The 18,901-nt window shown below is 42.4% G+C and overlaps 1 protein-coding gene and 1 pseudogene across 1 annotated transcript; one reads left to right on the forward strand and one right to left on the reverse strand.

The window, feature by feature from the left end:
* Window positions 1-1,325: 1,325 nt before the first annotated feature.
* Window positions 1,326-3,256, reverse strand: LOC115746354 (F-box protein At1g47056-like). The gene has a single exon (XM_030682079.2). The coding sequence runs from the start codon at window positions 3,098-3,100 to the stop codon at window positions 1,490-1,492; it is 1,611 nt and encodes a 536-aa protein (XP_030537939.2). The 5' UTR covers window positions 3,101-3,256; the 3' UTR covers window positions 1,326-1,489.
* Window positions 3,257-13,146: 9,890 nt separating this feature from the next.
* LOC115746403 lies at window positions 13,147-14,838 on the forward strand (annotated as a pseudogene).
* Window positions 14,839-18,901: the final 4,063 nt, after the last annotated feature.

The following is an 18,901-nucleotide window of genomic DNA, read 5'->3' on the forward strand; positions in this document are numbered from 1 at the left end:
CTAGAATTCTCCCCAACCCCAGTTGGACCTGCCTACGTCAACCATCTTTAGTTCTTTACTTGGTAACGAGCCCATGTTTATCATCTAAACATTAAAGCAAGTTTAAATCGCCGCATGGCCCCATTCACAAAATAGTATCGAAAAACACCCAAACTTATAAACTTATAAACGGAGATACATCGGAAAGGAATTGGGCATGCTTAAACGCATGCAGGATGAGAAAGACACTGTCCCACCAGTACCTCTTGGATGTACGCTAGATCGGATACAAATTAAAACAAATTAAAACAACGATATGTGGACCTGCCTACTTGTTTTGCGAGAACTGGCATCTTTCTGCTAAAAAAGGAAGTGAAACTAAGTCACTTTCTTCCTGCCAGCTTAGATTAAGGCAGAAGAATTGAAAGCCTGGGCGATATCAATCTTCACTACAAGCAACAAGGCATGTACATGCATATTCGCGTACATGCACAAAAATATGGCTCCTATGACAAGCGCATTGCTTACCACACCCCTAATTTTAAATCTCGCGGTTTGATGTTGGACTTATGACAGAGCGAAGTGCAAATTAACTGCATCATACTCCGCTCTGCATGGATTGTTCAAGTGATGCATATCACTACATTAACATGGTCTCAGCTGACACCGCCACTGCCAACCAAAGTGTAACCAAACTCTTAACTGTTAATGATTGTTGACTTCTGCACACGTTCAGCATAGAATGGAGATCGAGAAAATGAAAGGATGAAAGAAATGATCTGAAACTGGAAGGTGTAAAGAACTTCATGGATCGGGCTCACTTCAAGGACTACTTATTCAAGAGATGAGTGCAACAAAAGCTCTATCCTTACGATGATGGAAGAAAATGTGGAAAATAAAATGTGGACAATAAATGCAAGTTTCAGCTACAGATTTCTTAGACCAGACATCTCAATGGTACAAGTAAGCCTATTTTCTTACGGCTCTGTTTGACAAGTTTGATATCGTACTGTACATCTCGACGATGATGGAAGAAAATGAAATCAACATCTAATTCTTGTGAATCAAGGAAGTGTTCAGATAACCTTCCTGTTGGACATAAGGAAATGGCAAAGCTGCAACATTTACACCTACTTGAAATGTGAGAAAACAGATAAAACTATCCTCGCAAGATTTGCCACGTTCATGATGATTAATCAAATGTTTCTGCATCCTCCAAAACATTACCACATCTATACTGGCAAAACATCATTTGTTATGCTGTGTTGTTGGCATCATAAGTTCACTTTGAAAAAAACAACAATCAGAATAGAATAAATGCGTATAAAAAACGGATGTGCGTAAACACAAACTAAACCTTGTGAAGTTAAATATGGGATTTCAATTCAGTAACCAGAAACCAACATTACATGAGGAAATTCAAACAGAACTGAAAAAAAGATACAAAATAAATTTGAACAGAAAAAAGTGATGATACCTTTTTCCTTTTGCTCGCAGAAGTCTATTTACTTCATGAAAGGTTACTGCCATTTGCCCACCTTCTAAGAGTACAAGCAACTAGATTCTTTCCACTCAGCATTCCTAACCTAGATTTGAACGATGAAGATCGACTAGGACCACTACTTGACGAAGCAATATTAGCAGCAGCCACTTGGCTGACTACCGGTGGAAAGTCAACCCCATTGTCTTGCACTCCGCCATCACTTGTACTGACATCAGCATTTTCATGTTCACCACTGTCTAAACTCACTGCAAGCGACCCCCTGCTCACTCTCAACCACTCGGCGAACTCACAAGTCACTCCTCTACACTTCTTAACCTTCACTTTTACCAAATTAGGGAAGCCATTAGCTAATGCTTCCATACCATCATTCGAGACAGGGCAGCTCTTAATGCAAAGTTTCTTCAACGCTATACATTTTTCTGCGATGCATGAAATCTCCACATCACCAACAGTATCACTACCACATAATGCCAAGCGCTCCAAGTTTTGGCACTTTGACGCCAACAAATCTAAACTTGATTTGGTAGGATTAACACCAATCAGAACAAGTTCTTGCAGATTCGGACAGTGCTTAGCTACAGCAATTAAGCCCTCATCACCAATGCGATTTGCTTTATATCCATCAATGTGAAGCTTTCTTAATAGCTTGCAACGTTCAGCCACTGATACGAGCCCTGAATTCGTGCACTCTACTGTCTTTACAAGATGCAAAATCTCTAGATCAGGGCAATTAGAGACCGCAGCAAGACCGATATCGCTTACCTGGAGTCTCTCAAGATGGATCTCAACCACACCATTTGCTTGGTCTGCCATTAGCTGGAGCAGCTTATCCCAGTCACCTGAGCACCTAAACAGTCTCAAGGTCCTTAAATTCCTGGAACCTATGATCAACGGACCAAAACACTGTCCATTGTATAGCTCCTTCAGGCAAATTGTTTTGAGCGAAGCTGCAGCTACACCGGGCCCTATGGGCTCGGCCGCAGCTCCATCGCCGGCGAGGCCACGAAGCCGCTTCACCGATAACTCTTCCAGGGATGCGCAACTGTCGAGCACCGCATTCATGCCTCTCGCTCCGAAGGTGCAGGATCCACACGAGAGCTTCTTCAAGCCCTTGCAGTTCTTAGCGAGGTTCACGATGCCAGCGTCAGTCAGATCGCGGCACGCGCGGAGCTTGAGGCGCGTCAGGTTCCGGCACCGCAACGAGATGAGAGTCAGCGCCTCGTCACCGATGCTAGCCGATCTGCGGTCACATTTCAAGGCAAGCTTGGTGACAGAATCGAACCGCGAGAACAGGGACTGAACCAGAGGGAGGAGATCCGCCCGCGCGTTGAGAGAGAGCCGGTGGCGGCTCTGTCCCTCGACGACGAACCACCGCCGGCAGACCAGAGAGCACCGCTTCCGGTCGCCGGTGCCGAGGCACTGGAACACGCAAGCCAGGCACTCGTCGGGAAGATGAGAGATGTAATCAGACGCATCGGTCGCATCGTGGCCATCGATTCCGTCGACGAGCATCGGCGAATTGAGAGGCGATGATTTGGACCCGGGGCGGTGGCGGTGGCTGTGGCTGGTGGAGTCGCGGCCGACCTGGAATGAGGCCGTCGAAGCTGACTGGCCCATCCACGGTGGCTCGAGAGGGAGGGCGGCGCCGCTTCACAATGGTACAGGCGGCCGCGAAAGGAGAGGACGGTCTTGGCTATGTTCTTCGTCTTCTTCGCTTTAAGTGGGTCGAAGTTTGGTCAGTGACGGACTCGAAATGCGGATTTAAACTGGCCTGTCTAGACTCTAGAGTTCTTCGCTCACTTTTTCATCAAAATCCCTTTCGATTAGAATAGTTAAAATCGCTGAGGCGGTAGGCATCCGGGGCGAGCTTACTCACATTACTTATCGTGGACTCGAACAGGAAGCCATCGTGGGCCCTAAGATATCGCCTCTATCTGACGTGGCACTGGGGCTTGATGCGAGTCCAAAGATCGTAGGGAAGGGCCCCATGGTGCGCGGCAGCAGGTAATTAAATCTCGGTCCTTGGTAGAGAAAATTCGAACGACGACCCCCTCGCTCGCTCTGTGGACCAAAACAATTTCCCGAAAACTTTTATTTCCTACTCGCGAATATGTCATGCGGCCGTTCTGTCCGTTCAAAAGACCACCTTATTCAGAAAACTATGAATCGTTATCATTCAACGGATTCATGAAAAATACACGACGCAAAAATATTGCACAATGCATTTCGGAAAAGAAAAATATCTCGAGATCTAAATTTTTTTTTTCTATGGAGGTGTTTTTATAATCGAAAAGAAGCGAAATTTGAGAATTAAAATTCGAGAGAAATGAAGTAGGATAATTAATTTGCACTTCTATTCATGAGTAGGATTCCTTCAAAAAGAGAAAATTAAGAGTGTGTGAGAAAGGAAAAAAAAATGATTAAAATCCCATAAAAGCAGGAGATTATCTTTATGACCCCAAAAAAGGCTTTATTTTCGCAAGGGAATTAGGTTGCACCCAATCGTTAGAAATTTTGATTAGATTGAATGTGATGAGATAGGTGTTATAGCTGGCATAGAATGGTCAATATCAATCACTTATTTGGAAGTTGATTAGATATGAAATTGATATGAGCACATTATATATATATATACACTCTAGTTCATCGATTTTATTTGCACGTGGATACGATTGGATTGAATATTAAAATATCGATACAAAGCAAAATAAGATTGTTTCTTGCCCAAAATTGTTGATATTTTTCCGTGTTGGTAAAATTAAATAAGTGCAGGCACGTGTCAAAACTATTGGTGAAAAATGACTAGTGGCTTGTTTTAACCCAAGTTAATAATGTTGGTAACTTCCTACACTATCATGAAAATTACTACTTTTTTTTTTTTGTAGTTTAGAAATTGCAAACATCTGAAATGACATGTGAGACGAACGATCACTTTGTGCTGGAGCCATGTCGGAACTCCACCAACGATGAGCTCCAGACCGAATATGTAAAAGCAAGGATCTTAAGGACTCTTTCGTGGATGAACCATTTGCGCAATCTAATCAAAATTATTATATCGTTGTAAGAACAAAATCAATCAAATCGTAAAAAAATGCACGAAACTCGTATCTTTTGGTCCTAATATAGATACTATCATCTCCATATGCAATATTAACTTCTTTAATATAGCAATATTGAACAGTAATTTCCTAAAATTTGCAAGTTTAAAGGAAGGATGGATATAAAAGGTCTATTCATATCATTAGACCCGCTTCAACCATTTAAAATAAATCAAGATTCGGTGAACTCAATTAAGCGTAACTTTTCAAGGTTGACTTCTTAACACCGAGCTTAACTATATGTAGTAGCATTCAGCTTGACTTGGTTTGATTATCAAGATAATTGCAGTTTAAGCGAGATAGGTTCGGGGGTCGAACTTGAGTCTGAGCTTTACCAAACTCGGACCGAGCTTGAAGCTCAAGCTACTTGGAACTCCCGAACATTAGTCGAGCTCCATTGGTGGATGAGTCAAGTCTGGCCGATGTAGGTGGGCGAGCAACTCCACCAGTTCTGCGAATCCTAGGTGCAGTTGTTCTGAGGTTGTCTATCCGCAAAATAGTTGTTTAGAGGGTGTGCCATTTTTGTCTATGTAGTGTAAGTTCGAAAGGACTGGTCAACGGTCTGTCTTTTAATAAACCCACAAAGAGCCCATGAAGCTTCCGGTTTCCTTAAGTCATTCTTTCGTAATTCACGTCATTTGAGTTCCACCATGGTCGCCCATCCTCGAGTGGATCACGTTCTCCGTCGACGCTGTAGCTATTTGGCAACCACAACCAATACGACCGCCTCTTTCCAACAGTTGTCCCCGCCGCTATCGTCGGTGCTGCCGTCACTAAACACTCGTCATTTTGCACCAACCTTTGGCATGTTGATTGTTGCTTTCAGTTTCCATGATTGGGACTATGACTGTTGACTAGGTTACCTATGCCTATTTGCTATCTTTCTTCCGTATATAATCCTCATCTGGGTCTTTACTCTCCCGCCGAAGTGATTCGAGCGGGCCGGCTCTTGTCCGGTGCTTGCTCCTGATGGGCCTTTCTTATTTGTTTTTGCAATTCAAAGCCTTTCTAGGGTCAGTGGGAATCTGTCACTGGAAGAGAGTTACTCCACCAGGAATAGCACCATCTGTCATGACTCACGATCATCCCTGTAATGGCGTGTTCAGCAAATAACCCCGCAAAAGTCAAAGAGGCATCGCAAGTTTGAAGTTGTCATGATCGATGGCTGATGCCAGTTGCCAGGGAAGTCCTTGGTTCAACCGAACAGAACAAGAACCGCACACATTCCTAAAGTCTCTCATTCCTCGGATCTGCGTGATGAGAGATTGTGGAGGCTGTCGGTATCAAGCTCATTTAAATCAGTCATGGACGCGCGCCCGTTGGGCCTCTTTTAAGCGTGTACTCGCAATTCCCTCGTTAGGATTCCTTATAGCATATAGACCAGGCCCTAGCTTGGAATAGATATTTCCAAGTCCAAGACTTTTGAGCAAGTGACACGATCGACCTCGGCAAGGCCCATCTGGACATAGGACTTGAGCCAACCTATTTAACCTCCCTCTTCATGATATAGAGATTTCAAGAGCGCTGTTGCTATATCAGATTCTTTGGCATTTGAAGGTGAAGTGTGGTACAGAGTAGAGAGATTATATATCACCCTCGAAACCCAATTTTGGACCAAGGTTTACCATACATCAGCGTGTCCAGCTCACCGAGGCGCATTTCCGTGAAAAATGGGTCATCAACCGTGGTCATGTTAACGCCGCAAGAGCAACGTTTGTGCTGTGGAGTCAATACACCATGACCAATTTTGATGTTGCGACACGAGGTACTTCTCATCGACATTCATATTTAATCTGCAGAATTTGCACAGCTACGCCTCTGGGCGGATTTACAAGTTAGAATACTGGATTTTGATCCAGTTTTTGCACCTAAGCAAACTGAAGGTTGTGCCATTCATTCACCCCTGCGTTTGGTTATGAGTTGAAACAGTTTTGGCAAGAGATGAAGCTGTCTTATAATTATTTATTTTCCCTTTGGATCAATCCAACTCATTCAAGGTTGTAAAGTTATCTCCTACTGGGCTGCTTCCCATTTTTTCCCCCTCAACCAGTCAACCCAATATCACCACAAATACAGCCAAATGATGAGCGATGACCAAAATGAGAATGAGATGTCACTTTATGGTAAAGAAGAAGAGTCTGCTTCTTCTTCCTTGACTTTTAGCTTTGTTTTCTTTGAATATGTTCTCTGCACAGAAAGCGCTGCGCATATGTGATCACCATCGAGCATAATTCTTTTTGGGGTTGAATGTTTTAGACTTTAGAAAGAGAGAGAGAGAGGCGTAGAGATAGGTAGCCATCTCACCAGCTTTTGCTGGTTATTTTCGGCTCTTCACATGCCACTTTTGTTGGGCCATTCGATGGGTACATGGGCCCACATGAGCGAGCGTTGTGGATTTATAGGCAACACATTTTGACTGTTGCTCTCTCAGGCATGGACTCTGTCTCTTCTTTGGTCTTTTTCCCGCTCTGTGCCTGTGGTTCTTTCCTAGTGCCTTACAGTTCGGTGCCACAAGAGGAAATGACATTGACAGGAAGGGAGAGCCTTTCTAGCTCTTTTTCACTTGCAACTATGATTAGGCCTCGGTTCTTTTGGTTAGGTAAGGGTCGTGAGACGGGTTTATCTGTTCCTACGGTGTCGTTCTTTCTCTCTCTCTCTTTTGTGTGCTTTCGATCTGCAACCTTACTTTAATTTGAGCTTTGTGTCGTAGGGAACCTCGTTCCATGCAGAATGCTTTCGATGTTCGTCAATTGCCATCCTCCAAAGACTGATTTTTCTTCGAGGGCAGTAGCTAAATGTCGCAACTTTGGCTTCCCCTACGCGCGATCAAAGATCAACCTCAACCTCAAAACGACGTAGGAAAAACCGACCAAGTCACTTGAGTTTTGTCATTTAGATGTCACGTGAAACTCAAATAGGGCTAGAGAATTCGAACAGTTGAGATGGAGATAGAGACGGTGAAAAGAAAACGTAGGGTCCAAGTTGATGTTATATTTTCTCCTTTCGGACGTGACCTTGACATCATTTTTAGTCAAATCCCAACCACGTTCTTGTTTCCTGTTCAAATCAGACGTATGGAGCGACGACTTTAAAGCCTACCTGTACCTGTTTTAGTCGGCTTGCCTCGGATCATCACACATTGCGAAAACTCGACTGAAATTACGGTCATTTATAGTGGCATGGGGACAGTTTGAGCAATTGCGATCATTTATTGGTTATTGACAAGAGAAAATCGACTGAACCTTTTTTTTTCCTCGACTGATATGTCATAATCCCAAATAAATAGTCAATGAGAAATCGTCGAAAGATGAAGCAAACTCAAAATGCGAACTAGTCAAGAAACGGTAATACATGATCTTTGATCCGTCGGTCTTACTCTTTAGTGTACGTATGAAAAATCAAGAAGAGAACAAATAACGAGAAGTAATATTACAAATGTACCCGCTTTGAGTCTCTAATACCGTATTTCGTTTAACACAAGCAAAGCAAGTTTTCTTATGTGGGTAATAGTGATAAGGGGGTGAACAACCTTTTAATGAATGTCTTCCGTATGCTCGGTCGAAGGACCTTGATTGAAGGAAAACATTTCCCGTCACATGTGTCAAAACCTACTCGGAACCATATTTCTTTTGCAGGATACCGTTTATATCGGAACTTGCTATTACACGACACACATGCGAATCCTTTCCTTAGTCCTCGACCGGACTTTCATAACATCCACGACCAATTAAATCCTAACTGGTGAAGTTCCCGCAACTATCATTATTCCACGGATGCTCGACAAGTACACCTCCATACAACTGCCAATCTTTCTGAGTCGAATTGGGCGTGCGAGCCTCTCTGCCTCTCGTGCTTTTAGATTGGTCCTGGCTCTGCTGAGAGTCTTTAGGGTTAGGGTTAGGGTTAGGGATGGGTTGGGAGGGCATGGGAGGGCTGCGATGAGGAAGATTGAATTGACGAGTTCCAATGAAGGGGCTTTTGCTTTCTGTTCTTGGGATTATAGTAAGTTAGCCACGCTTCTCTCTGATTCTGAGAAGATTTTGAAGAAGAAAGTCCTACTCATCTAACTTTGACCCCAATGATGAAACAGCTGTGACCCAAAAATTGAAAGGAGAAAAGGAAGGGTACAGTGGACTTTTGATGAGGTAGGTCATGGGGGTATAATATCTACAGGACACCAAAAGAGAAAATTCACCAAACATAACCTTAAAATAGCCATGAGATGGTTAAGGAACGAATTCATATGCACGCAGATTAAACTCACAGTATGTAGATCACGGGACTGGGTTCTCAAAGGACGACAATTCGAATTTTCAAGCAATGGAGTTTTATCCAACGATACGAAAAAAATGTAATTTCGCTCTTCCCGAATCATTGGTTAACCCGACACGGTACAGGAAAAAAGGAAATAAAAAACAGTGCCTAAATTTGTTCTCATCGCTGATGGAGATCAAGGCTAGGATGATGCAATTTGGTGCGGCATTTCGCTGGGACAAATCAGCAAAGACCAACCTCGTCAGGCAGTAACCATTTTCCTTTTGCCAACCAACAACCCCATCTGGCATCTATCATTTGCCTTCTGCCTTGACTCCAAACGTTTCCACCTCAAATTGCCTGATGCACCAGTAGACCATCCCACCCTTTTTCTCGGAGATCGAGGCCGAAAGAAGAGAGAAAGAAGAAAGGTGGGAGAAAAATCAAGGAAAAGAGACAGGGACATCACGTTGCAGTCGGAGGGTGAAACAACACTGCACGCTCGTCCATCCACTGCAGATTTTTTTTCTCAAATTTTTGCGATTTGCCCTTTTCCCGTTAGGCAATGGGAGCAACACCTCCAAACAAGGAGAGGGACGATGTGTGAAGGACTCTCTGAGAAGTTTCACTCCTCTATCGTGGAAAAAAAGGGAGCTTAAGAACTATATCTGCTAATTCTTGTCTAAATCTTAGCATTAGAGGTGGTAAATTGCATCGGGAAGCGCATAATCCTAAACTAAAATTTCAGCTGATCCTCCCTACCCCATCAACCTCTTTTGCGTTAAACCCTAAATCTTTAAGTCCACTACTTTACCTCCTTAAACTCTCGCGTTCTTGCACAACATCTACTGGACTTCAAAGTCTTTCTGTTTACCCCCCATGAACTTTCGCTTTCTAAATCCTAAACTTCAAATACTTACACTCTACACTCTATTTCATCGCTCGAAACACTAAATTTTTTTCCGTGACAATGTGCAACACTCGTAACTCTTTAGCTGCGATTAAGGATTACACTAGAGGGCATTCTCATCCATGCAAAGAACTTAATGTATTGCGTCTGATATATTCAGCTTAAGAATCACCTCCGTCGCACGTTTTAGCGAATGTTAATTTGATGCTGTCAATGCCTAAAAAAGTCGTATGGGGGTAATGGCGTACATATTATTTATAAGATTATTTGACCGGTAAGGGTTCAATAACTTCGATTACACATAATGCGCAAAAGGGTGAGAGTTCCTGGGGGGTAAAGTGTAAGAACTTAAACTTCAGGGTTTAAAGGTGCAAGGGAGTATGAGCTCAGGGGTAAAACAGAAGGATTTATAACTTTACGTTCAAATGTGTAAGAGAGTGAAAGTTGAAGGGTGTGCGTTCAAGTTTTCCCCGAGTGGTCTCTAATCTCTTTAATGTGATGTTGTATGCTACTAAATTAGTATTGTTTGACTTGCCATGGAGTGGAAATAACAAGTCCTTGACGACCGATCTTGAAAAAGAAGATCATCATATCGACCTGAATTCTAAGCACAAAGCTAAGAATTTTTCCCGAATCGAGAGGAAAAGAGAGGTCGAATGAGTAGTTGTTCATGGAAGGAAATAGTAATCTACTCCGTCTTCGCATGTGTAGATGTCGTGCGTAGGAGCAAGATAGCTCATCAATTGGCATTTTGATCCATAGATCGGCGAGACAAAAGTAAAACTAGCTGGAGATGGATTTTTTTTTTGGCAATTCATTGACCTTTGGAATTATGGAGTTGGAGCTACATACTCATGTCGCCTTCTTATGTCCACGCATGATTTGGAAAATAATGGGTCTAGGGGAGGGACAAGAGCAAAGCAACCACCCATTGCTCATCACAGCAACCGAACCTTTTTATAGCACGACATAATCATGCATTTCCACGAAGCTTAACAATGCAAAAGGTCTCCCACCTTCCAACCGATACGGTCCAACAGGATCGATGCATTGAATTCAATTCCACAATCGTGGCCATATGCGCCGAAAGACCATTCACTCATGCCTCCAGATGTTGCCTCTTGGAGCTGGGAATCGTGCGACACATGCACGAGCTACGCTTTTTTCTCAAACCCTAATTATGAGCTCATGTTCGCGAATACTAATTCACACATTTCTTGTTGTCCGTTTGGCTGTGTAAGTAGACTGCCATGATTCAAACTAAGTCCTATACGTTTCGGCGAAGCGAGTGTCTCCAGTGATGACCTAATTAACGTGACATACTTATTTTCATTGCAAAACTTTTTTTCTTTTTGCTCGACAGTCGGGTGGTATTCATGCCGATCGAAAAAGGCCTTATTTGACATTACTTCTTCTCGAGTGAATTTTAAACCGGGTAGACTACACGTTAATTTCTTAGACACGACCTCTTAAATCAATTTACCTTCCGCTCTTTCCATTTTGAGATTTGGGGTTGATCTTATTGAGACATGATGTGGATTGAATCATTGATGCTCTAGATTGAATCCCCCCACAATTCACAACTTTTATGTTATTTCTGATGATTTTACGAAATTTAAAGTTATTATTTCTCTCTTGCCCCCGTGGCAATGAATTATGACCCATTATTGAGAAAAGTTCGAGGGATGCGGTCTCTCCAAAATTAGGAAAATCGGAAGCCGGTAGTTTCTGCCTTTTCTCTTTTCAGCTAACCAGTGGGGTTCGTCTTTTCTTACAACCGGACATTGTCGCGCACCCTAGATTATGTTCATGGTCGGATGTGGTGAAACTGTGAGATTAGGATGTCACATACCATACTAGTGTCATTATTTTTTTTATTTTAAAAAAGTGGTGGGTGCGAGACAATACCCTTTTGAGGTGCACGTATCATAGATTCCCCATAATGATAGAAAATATATATATTTTTTTATTCTGTATAATGTCGGGTATCCATGTTTTTCAGATGGATTGATCACTATTTGTGTGCATGACCCCGTTCACTTGCGGACGCAAAAATGTTTGGACCATGCTCATGCATGAACTCGATACGAGGGCAATAAATTATTTTGCCACAATTCTGTCAAAGAAGAATTGTCTCGTTACAACTTGTGTTAGCGTATCATAAAAAGGGTTGTAATTAAAGATCATTTTGTGTTAAAAATCTCATAATTTTGGTTTTATAAGCCAAATAAATGACTCACAACTCTTGTGTTCACGTAAATGTCAAAGTTTATAGAGGCATATTATGTTTGTGTTTTCTCTTTGTAATTCATAGTTAGGCTCGTGCTGTATTTGTATTGTCTAAGCGGTCGTATTTAATATTGTCCCCCCACGAGGGACGATTGAGTTCTACTTTAGATGGATAAATTTCATTGGTGGTTACTAATTTTAATGTAAGTTTCAATCACTGACATTTTAATTTCCTTGTTGTATTTCAGCAGTTAACTTTACTTGGCTTTTCAACAATGATGGCTTTGACCAAAATTCTATCGGGTGTTTTTATTTTTATGTTTTATGAAGTTGTGACCCGATAATCATGTGATCCTCACATGGCGTTTAGAAAATTGGCCACAAATCCGCAATTTAAGCAATTGCGCACGAAACAAAAAACTGTCGGATTTCAATCAAAGTGACCATTGAAGAACTGAAAAGAAAAGCTTATTGCAATTATGCATTGGGTAAATGACATTGTTATTCAGTAACCTAATTGAAAATCCACGAGATTGCGTATGAAATTTTTCCCACCTTCGACTTTTTAATCCTTAAAAATTTGATTCCAATCATAAAATCATGCATGATCTAAAATCTTTAGTCACCGAAAAAGGGGGCTCACGTCATCGGATGCACGCAAGAATAGAATTCTACCAAGGCCGATGTCCAAGGCCTTTGCAATGGTAATGTGGTGCTATGATGTCGCTGCATAAATACTATGCCGGCCTTTTCATCATTGTTCGAGGGAGACCCAGAGGGGATTACGAATTCAGAATTCAAAACTCAAAACATCCGCCGCAGGTAAAAACACGTTGGCCATGTATTTGAGTTCGTCAGATGGAAAGATCAGATCATTCAAACGCGACGACAATCTGATTTAAGCTCTAGCGACCCGCGCTCTTTTAAAGCATGGAAAAAGTAGTAGATAAGCAAAGCAAATTTCATGGTGAAACGAGAGAGGGGGAGAGAGAGAGAGAGAGAAGTGTCTCGTGAACCGTGATCGTGTCGGGGGTCCACTGGGAGTGGAGGGCTCCCCAAAGGATCGAGGATCACAGTACCGTCACGTGTCCAGTTAATGTTGGGAATGGCCTGGCATGGAATGGAGGGAGGGAGGGACTTATGTAGTGTTATAATACAGTCTCTCGCACACACCCCCAACCCCTCTGCAGTCTGCGCTCTCCCAATAAAAGTTTTGGTCGAATCCACGAACATAAAAGCAGATCCTTTGTGCCATTGAGCCACCATTGGCGGTGGTGGCTTGCTCACTCAGACTCGGTCCAGAGAGAGAGAGAGAGAGAGAGAGGAGATGGTTCGAGTCGAGCAGTGAAGGTTGTGGTTCGACGTTTCTCTGGGTAATGAGAGCAGTCCCGGACCTCTTCTTCTCTAGAGGAAGACGATGATGGCTCGCCACCAAAGCCCGGCTTCTCTCTTCGATTCTCTCTACTGCTCCGAGGAGCCCTGGGACGCCCAAGAACACGAACTCGGTAACGAGGATGACGCTGTGAACGAGCCCCCCACGGCATTCCTCGTGGACCGAGATCTGTTCTGGGAGGACGAAGAGCTGACCCGCCTCACCTCCAAGGGAGGAACCAAACCCCCTGCGCTGGGATCTCGCGACCGACCCCTGCCTCGCCGGGGCTCGACGCGAGGCCGTGGATTGGATGATGAAGGCGCACGCGCGCTGCGACTTCTCCGCCCTCACCGCCGTGCTCGCCGTCGACTACCTCGACAGATTCTTGTTCGGGTTCGGCTCGCGGGCGGAGAAGCCGTGGATGACCCAGCTCACCGCCGTGGCCTGTCTCTCTCTTGCGGCCAAGGTGGAGGAGACCCAAGTCCCCCTTCTCTTAGACCTCCAGGTGCGTGCCAATCGAGGATCTCTTGTTCCACAAATGTCGATTCCTTTTGAGCTCTTCATTAGTGGTATGGAACTCTGTTTCTTACAGGTGGAGGAGAGCAATTACGTGTTTGAGGCCAAAACAATACAGAAAATGGAGCTGCTGGTGCTGTCCACGCTCAAGTGGAAGATGAACCCGGTGACCCCACTTTCTTTTCTTGATTATTTCGCGAGGAGGCTCGGCTTGAAGGGCCATCTGTGCTGGGAATTCCTTAGGAGGTGCGAACAGGTCCTTCTCGCTTCTCTCTCAGGTAAAAAATTAACCCCTGTTGAAATGGAAAAGACGAGGAGAGTTTTTCTCTGTGAATTCCCGTTTTCGCCGCATCTGCTAATGCCATTGTTGTTCCTTTCTTTGCCCAAACAGATTGCAGGTCAACAAGCTATCTTGCTTCTGTAATGGCTACTGCTGTGATACTACATGTCATAAATGGTCTAGACCCTTGTTTGGGACTGCAATGCCAGAGCCAACTCTTGCCCATTCTGGGAATCGAATTGGTTAGCCCTATACCCTTTCTTGAACCCAAATGAGTTTGTTTTTCCCACCTTGTTTCGGGGTTGAATTATGAATCAGGATCCTAAAATCTTAATGTCATTCCACGTCTTCTTGACAGAACATGATGGATGAGTGCACTAAGCTAGTCTCGGAGCTGGCATCAGCAATTCGCGGACACCGATCGAGCAAGCGCAAGTTTGGATCGGTGCCTGGAAGCCCGGACGGAGTGGCGGACATTTGCTTCAGTTCCGATAGCTCGAATGATTCGTGGCCTGTCGAGGAATTGGTCTCATCTTCCCCTGAGTCTCTGTTGAAGAAGAGCAGGGTTGAGGATCGACTTAGGCCAAACCCTGCTACTGCTAATTCGGAGATTCTCCTCGTTCCTCACTAGTTTACCCTGTCCTAATTTTGCCAATTATCAAGTATTTAACTCATAATAATACACACTTCCTTCTCCTCACTCTTTTATTCATGTGCAAGTTAAATCGCCTCGCAATTAGAAGTCTCTTTGTTCTGTAACCTCAAAATCTCCCCTGTACATTGAGCTGGAATCTGCGATTCGGGTCTCGAACACATTAGAGAAGGGCGGCATTCTACCCGGAAGGCGAATTTGGGCGCAATCAGTAAAAGAGTACTCGAAATTGAAACCAGAATCACCCAAGGCTCCAAGCGTGGCTCCTCCATCCTTGTATGAACACAGTTCGTCACGTCATTGACATAAACCGGGCATGACATCCAAATGCGGCCCCTCTTTATTAAAGGAAAGGCCTTTTTCTTGCTTGGCGTGAAACGGAAGTAAACTTGAACCATCTTTTTCGCATTTTCGAAAGTGGATGGAATAGTGGAATCCCATTTTTCTGAGGAGTGTTACTAAAGAGAAGCTCCAGGGAGCTTCATTAAACAAACGCATATATGATATAATGTTCAGTTCTCTCTCCTAATCTACGTGAATGGCTAATGATGAAGCGAGGCATTGATTAGCGTGACCTTCTCTAGTTTGCAAGTGAATTTTCGTTTGATTCCACTACAGCAAAGACGAGACCAGACCAGACCAGACCAGAGAGGCAAGTAGATCACTCCACTCGATGGGAATACGATGCATCGCTCGCGCGCCTTTCTATGGGGTAAGAGCACAAATGCAGATGGCGCAATGAAAATGTTTTGAAAGCTGGAGAAAGAGGGGGAAATTTTCGTTTTATTTTATTTGTTTTTGGTCGGCCACTGGGGAATTTAGGAAAATCTGTAGGTTTGACCTCGTGGGAAGAGCCTGGAGGCATAGAGGAGGGTGTGGTGTGTCTCTCTGTGTACGACCTGTGTGCTTCTTCGTTGGCAATGGACCGAAATGACTGAGACAGAAGTGACGAACTGACTGGCCTGTCCTGACCAGCTGTTCAACACTGTCCCGGTTTGATTTTCAATGCACTCTTCCTCCCCGAAGGGATGAATGATCCTGTCCTGCTTTAAAAGCTTCCGCTGCTTCTCGGGCACCTTTATGAATTCTTGAAAAAACAACGGATCCTCCTTCGTTCTTCCACGAGAAACAGAGCTTGAAGAACTGTCCACCGAAGAATGTTGGCTCTAGGTTAACCCAAAGTTTGTCAGGATTCATGCGAGCCGAGCATTATAATCGAAATGCAAAGTTTCTCATTATCGCTTCAAACCCGTCCCAGTCTCACCCCGTTACTACTTCCCGAGTCAAAGGGACGACTGCTCTCGATTTTTAGAGATATTTTTAGCAAATCGCTTAACATTGAGCAAAATCTCTTGGAAGCCAAAGTCTAATTTCTCCCGATGTGGGTCGTGGACAAAAGACAAAAACAAGTTTGAGTCTCGACAGACTAAATCTCAACGTTATTTGTTTTTTTTCTCTTTTTCTTTTTATTTTATTACAACTTTGGACTTTGTTTTTATAATGTCTCTCGACATATTCCTAGATTTGCCTCAGGAATTGTTTGACTGAGCGCAAAGGGACACCCGCTAAAAGGCCTGCGCTCATGTGCCATCTTACCGCCTTTGAACTTAAAAGAAGTTTTCGACCCACAAAAAAAAAAAAAACACTAAAAGAAGTGAATCACCGCGACTCTGTATTTTTTTTATTTGAGATTCCTCTTAGGTTTCCGTAACAAATGCTTTGATCTAGTTCGAGCTTAACTGCAAAAGAAATAGAAGAGAATGAAGCGCCGCGAATGACGGAATGCTTATCTAGTGCGTCCAAAGCTGCTCTTTTTTTAACTGTTTCGTCGACCGGAAATGCTTGCATAATGGTTACTCCACTAAACGACAATGGGAAAAGTTTTCAAACAAAAATATGAAGTGCCTTCATTTTTTCAAATACTTTTATTTATTTATTTATTTATTTTTTCCCTCTTCCCTCCTCAACCATAGCGAGCGTAGGGCAATGGATAGGCTGGTCGAGGGGTTGGGTCGGTTGGGCGAGGGTAGCTTTGCCAGCCCAGGTGAGGGTAAGGGTTGTCTTCACCGGTGTCTAGCGAGGGTAGCTCTAGCTTGGCCGGGGGCTTCGTCGCCCAAAGCCGGCAAGGGTGACCTTGGCCGGGCATTAGGCGAGTGAGATCCTCGCTGGCATCGGGTGAGGGTTATCCTTGCCCGACGCCGATCGTAGCTTGAGGCCGGTAATGGCCGAGGGAGGGGAGAGAAAAAAGAAAAACAAAAGGAAAAGGAAAACAAAAAAAAAGAGAAGGAAAAAATAGCAAAAGGAAAAAGGAAAACATTACAAAAAAAATAAACGATAAAAATGTCCTTCGACCGGGCCTTTCTTTGAAATAATGAGGGCAATTCGAGCCCTTATTTTAGAAATTAAGGGTATTTCAAAATCTTATTTGAAATTTTGTCCATGACAGTGTGATCGTGTTATGTAAGCCACACAAAAAATTGCCACAATTTTTTTTTTACTTTTATGTGCCGGGCTACAACTAAAATGAGTGGCCACCCTTACTCAGTGGGAGTGACAATATTGTCACGCTAGTACTCTCCTTCGTCGACGGCACTTGGTAGTGATAGTAGCGGACGCTGAGGGCCTATATGACAACCATTTTGGTTCTTAAATTCTATTTTCTAAAACAAAAAAAAAAAAGATGAGAATCCTATTTGGTAACCTAAATAATTTTGATTTTGATTTTGTTTCCAGAAATAGTTTTGGAACAAAAATAAGAACAAAAAAAAAAAGTTGGTTACGAAAAAAAAAAATCACTATTGAAAATCACAAAATAGAATGAAACCCTACATCTCTCACTTTTTCTTTTTAGTTCTCCAGTCAAATTTTCCCTCGACTTAAAATAGAACGGGGTCTCATTGTCAAAGGAAAATATATAAGATAAAAATTTAAGAATTTGAAAAATTAAAAAATTTTGAAAATTTCTTAAAAAATCATAGAAATTTCAGAAAAATCCCTAAAAATAGAAGAAACTTAGATTAGGCTAGGTTGACCTCATTTTCATAAATTTAGGCCTAGATTCTTTAGATTTCATAGATTTTGTTCTTTTTAAAAAAAAAATCATAAACACCTTTGTAATCAAACTCAAACTACATTTCTCTAAGTCCTTAGGGCTTCATTATAGTTTTATGATGTGATTTATCAATGTCATGATCCCTTGATTGCGCATTTGATTTCATTGGTTGTGATTTACCTGGGTTTATATACTTTAGACTTAATTTAGTTTTAGAAATTTTCAGGAAAAGACAAAAATAACCATCGCTAACACTTATCAAACTCTCATTTTTAAGTTTTCAATGAATTAAGAATGAGATTTGATTTCCTAGAACAAAAAACTAACACAAATGCGGGACGGTGCGGGGCATTTTCGTTGTAGAAATGAGGGTGTCGCTTGTGTCGGTTGTTCATTCACTTAAAAGAGTTCGATGAAACCCCATAATAAATGGCGAAAATAACTAGTGATGATTCTTGATATTTATTTTTACATTTCATATGCAAAATGTTATATGAAAGAACCAATATGAATTAATCTATTAATTTGAAATGTATGACGAAATTTCACAAAGTAAATACATAATTATTTGACTTAAATGATAAAAATTAGAAAGAGCAATTGTTCCGAGAGCAGAAATTTTGTGTAGTTATCAAATACGTTTTTGTTCCAATAACAAAAATTTTGAGCAATTACCAAACGCTTTCTGATCTCTAAGACTCATCCTAAGAATATAATAAAAAAATTATTTTAATTAGAATCACTTTTTCGGATCAGAATGGTTACCATACATGTCTTGAATGAACTATAAATGGTGTTAAAGATATTTTGCTTCATTAGTGTCTGTCTTATTGTCACTGCTTTTTACTTTTACCTCGTTCAGCTCCATGTCTTTGAGATCGACTATTGACCCACGCCTTTGGCGCTTTCAATGATATTCGATTTTTTTTTTGTTTTTTCTATTTGGAAAGTGTAATGAGGGGAAAGGAAAAATTGCACTTCTATCTCTCGAAACTTTCAAATCTCTATTTTACTTTGCAAAATCTCTAGGTAGTTCATTTCTTCTCTCAGCCAAT

The sequence above is a fragment of the Rhodamnia argentea genome, chromosome 2, assembly GCF_020921035.1.
Source record: "Rhodamnia argentea isolate NSW1041297 chromosome 2, ASM2092103v1, whole genome shotgun sequence".
Classification (NCBI taxonomy): Eukaryota; Viridiplantae; Streptophyta; class Magnoliopsida; order Myrtales; family Myrtaceae; genus Rhodamnia; species Rhodamnia argentea.

Coding starts and splice junctions, on each gene's coding strand:
- LOC115746354 (XM_030682079.2), bottom strand. CDS start 3,100: ATGGGCCAGTCAGCTTCGACGGCCTCATTCCAGGTCGGCCGCGACTCC.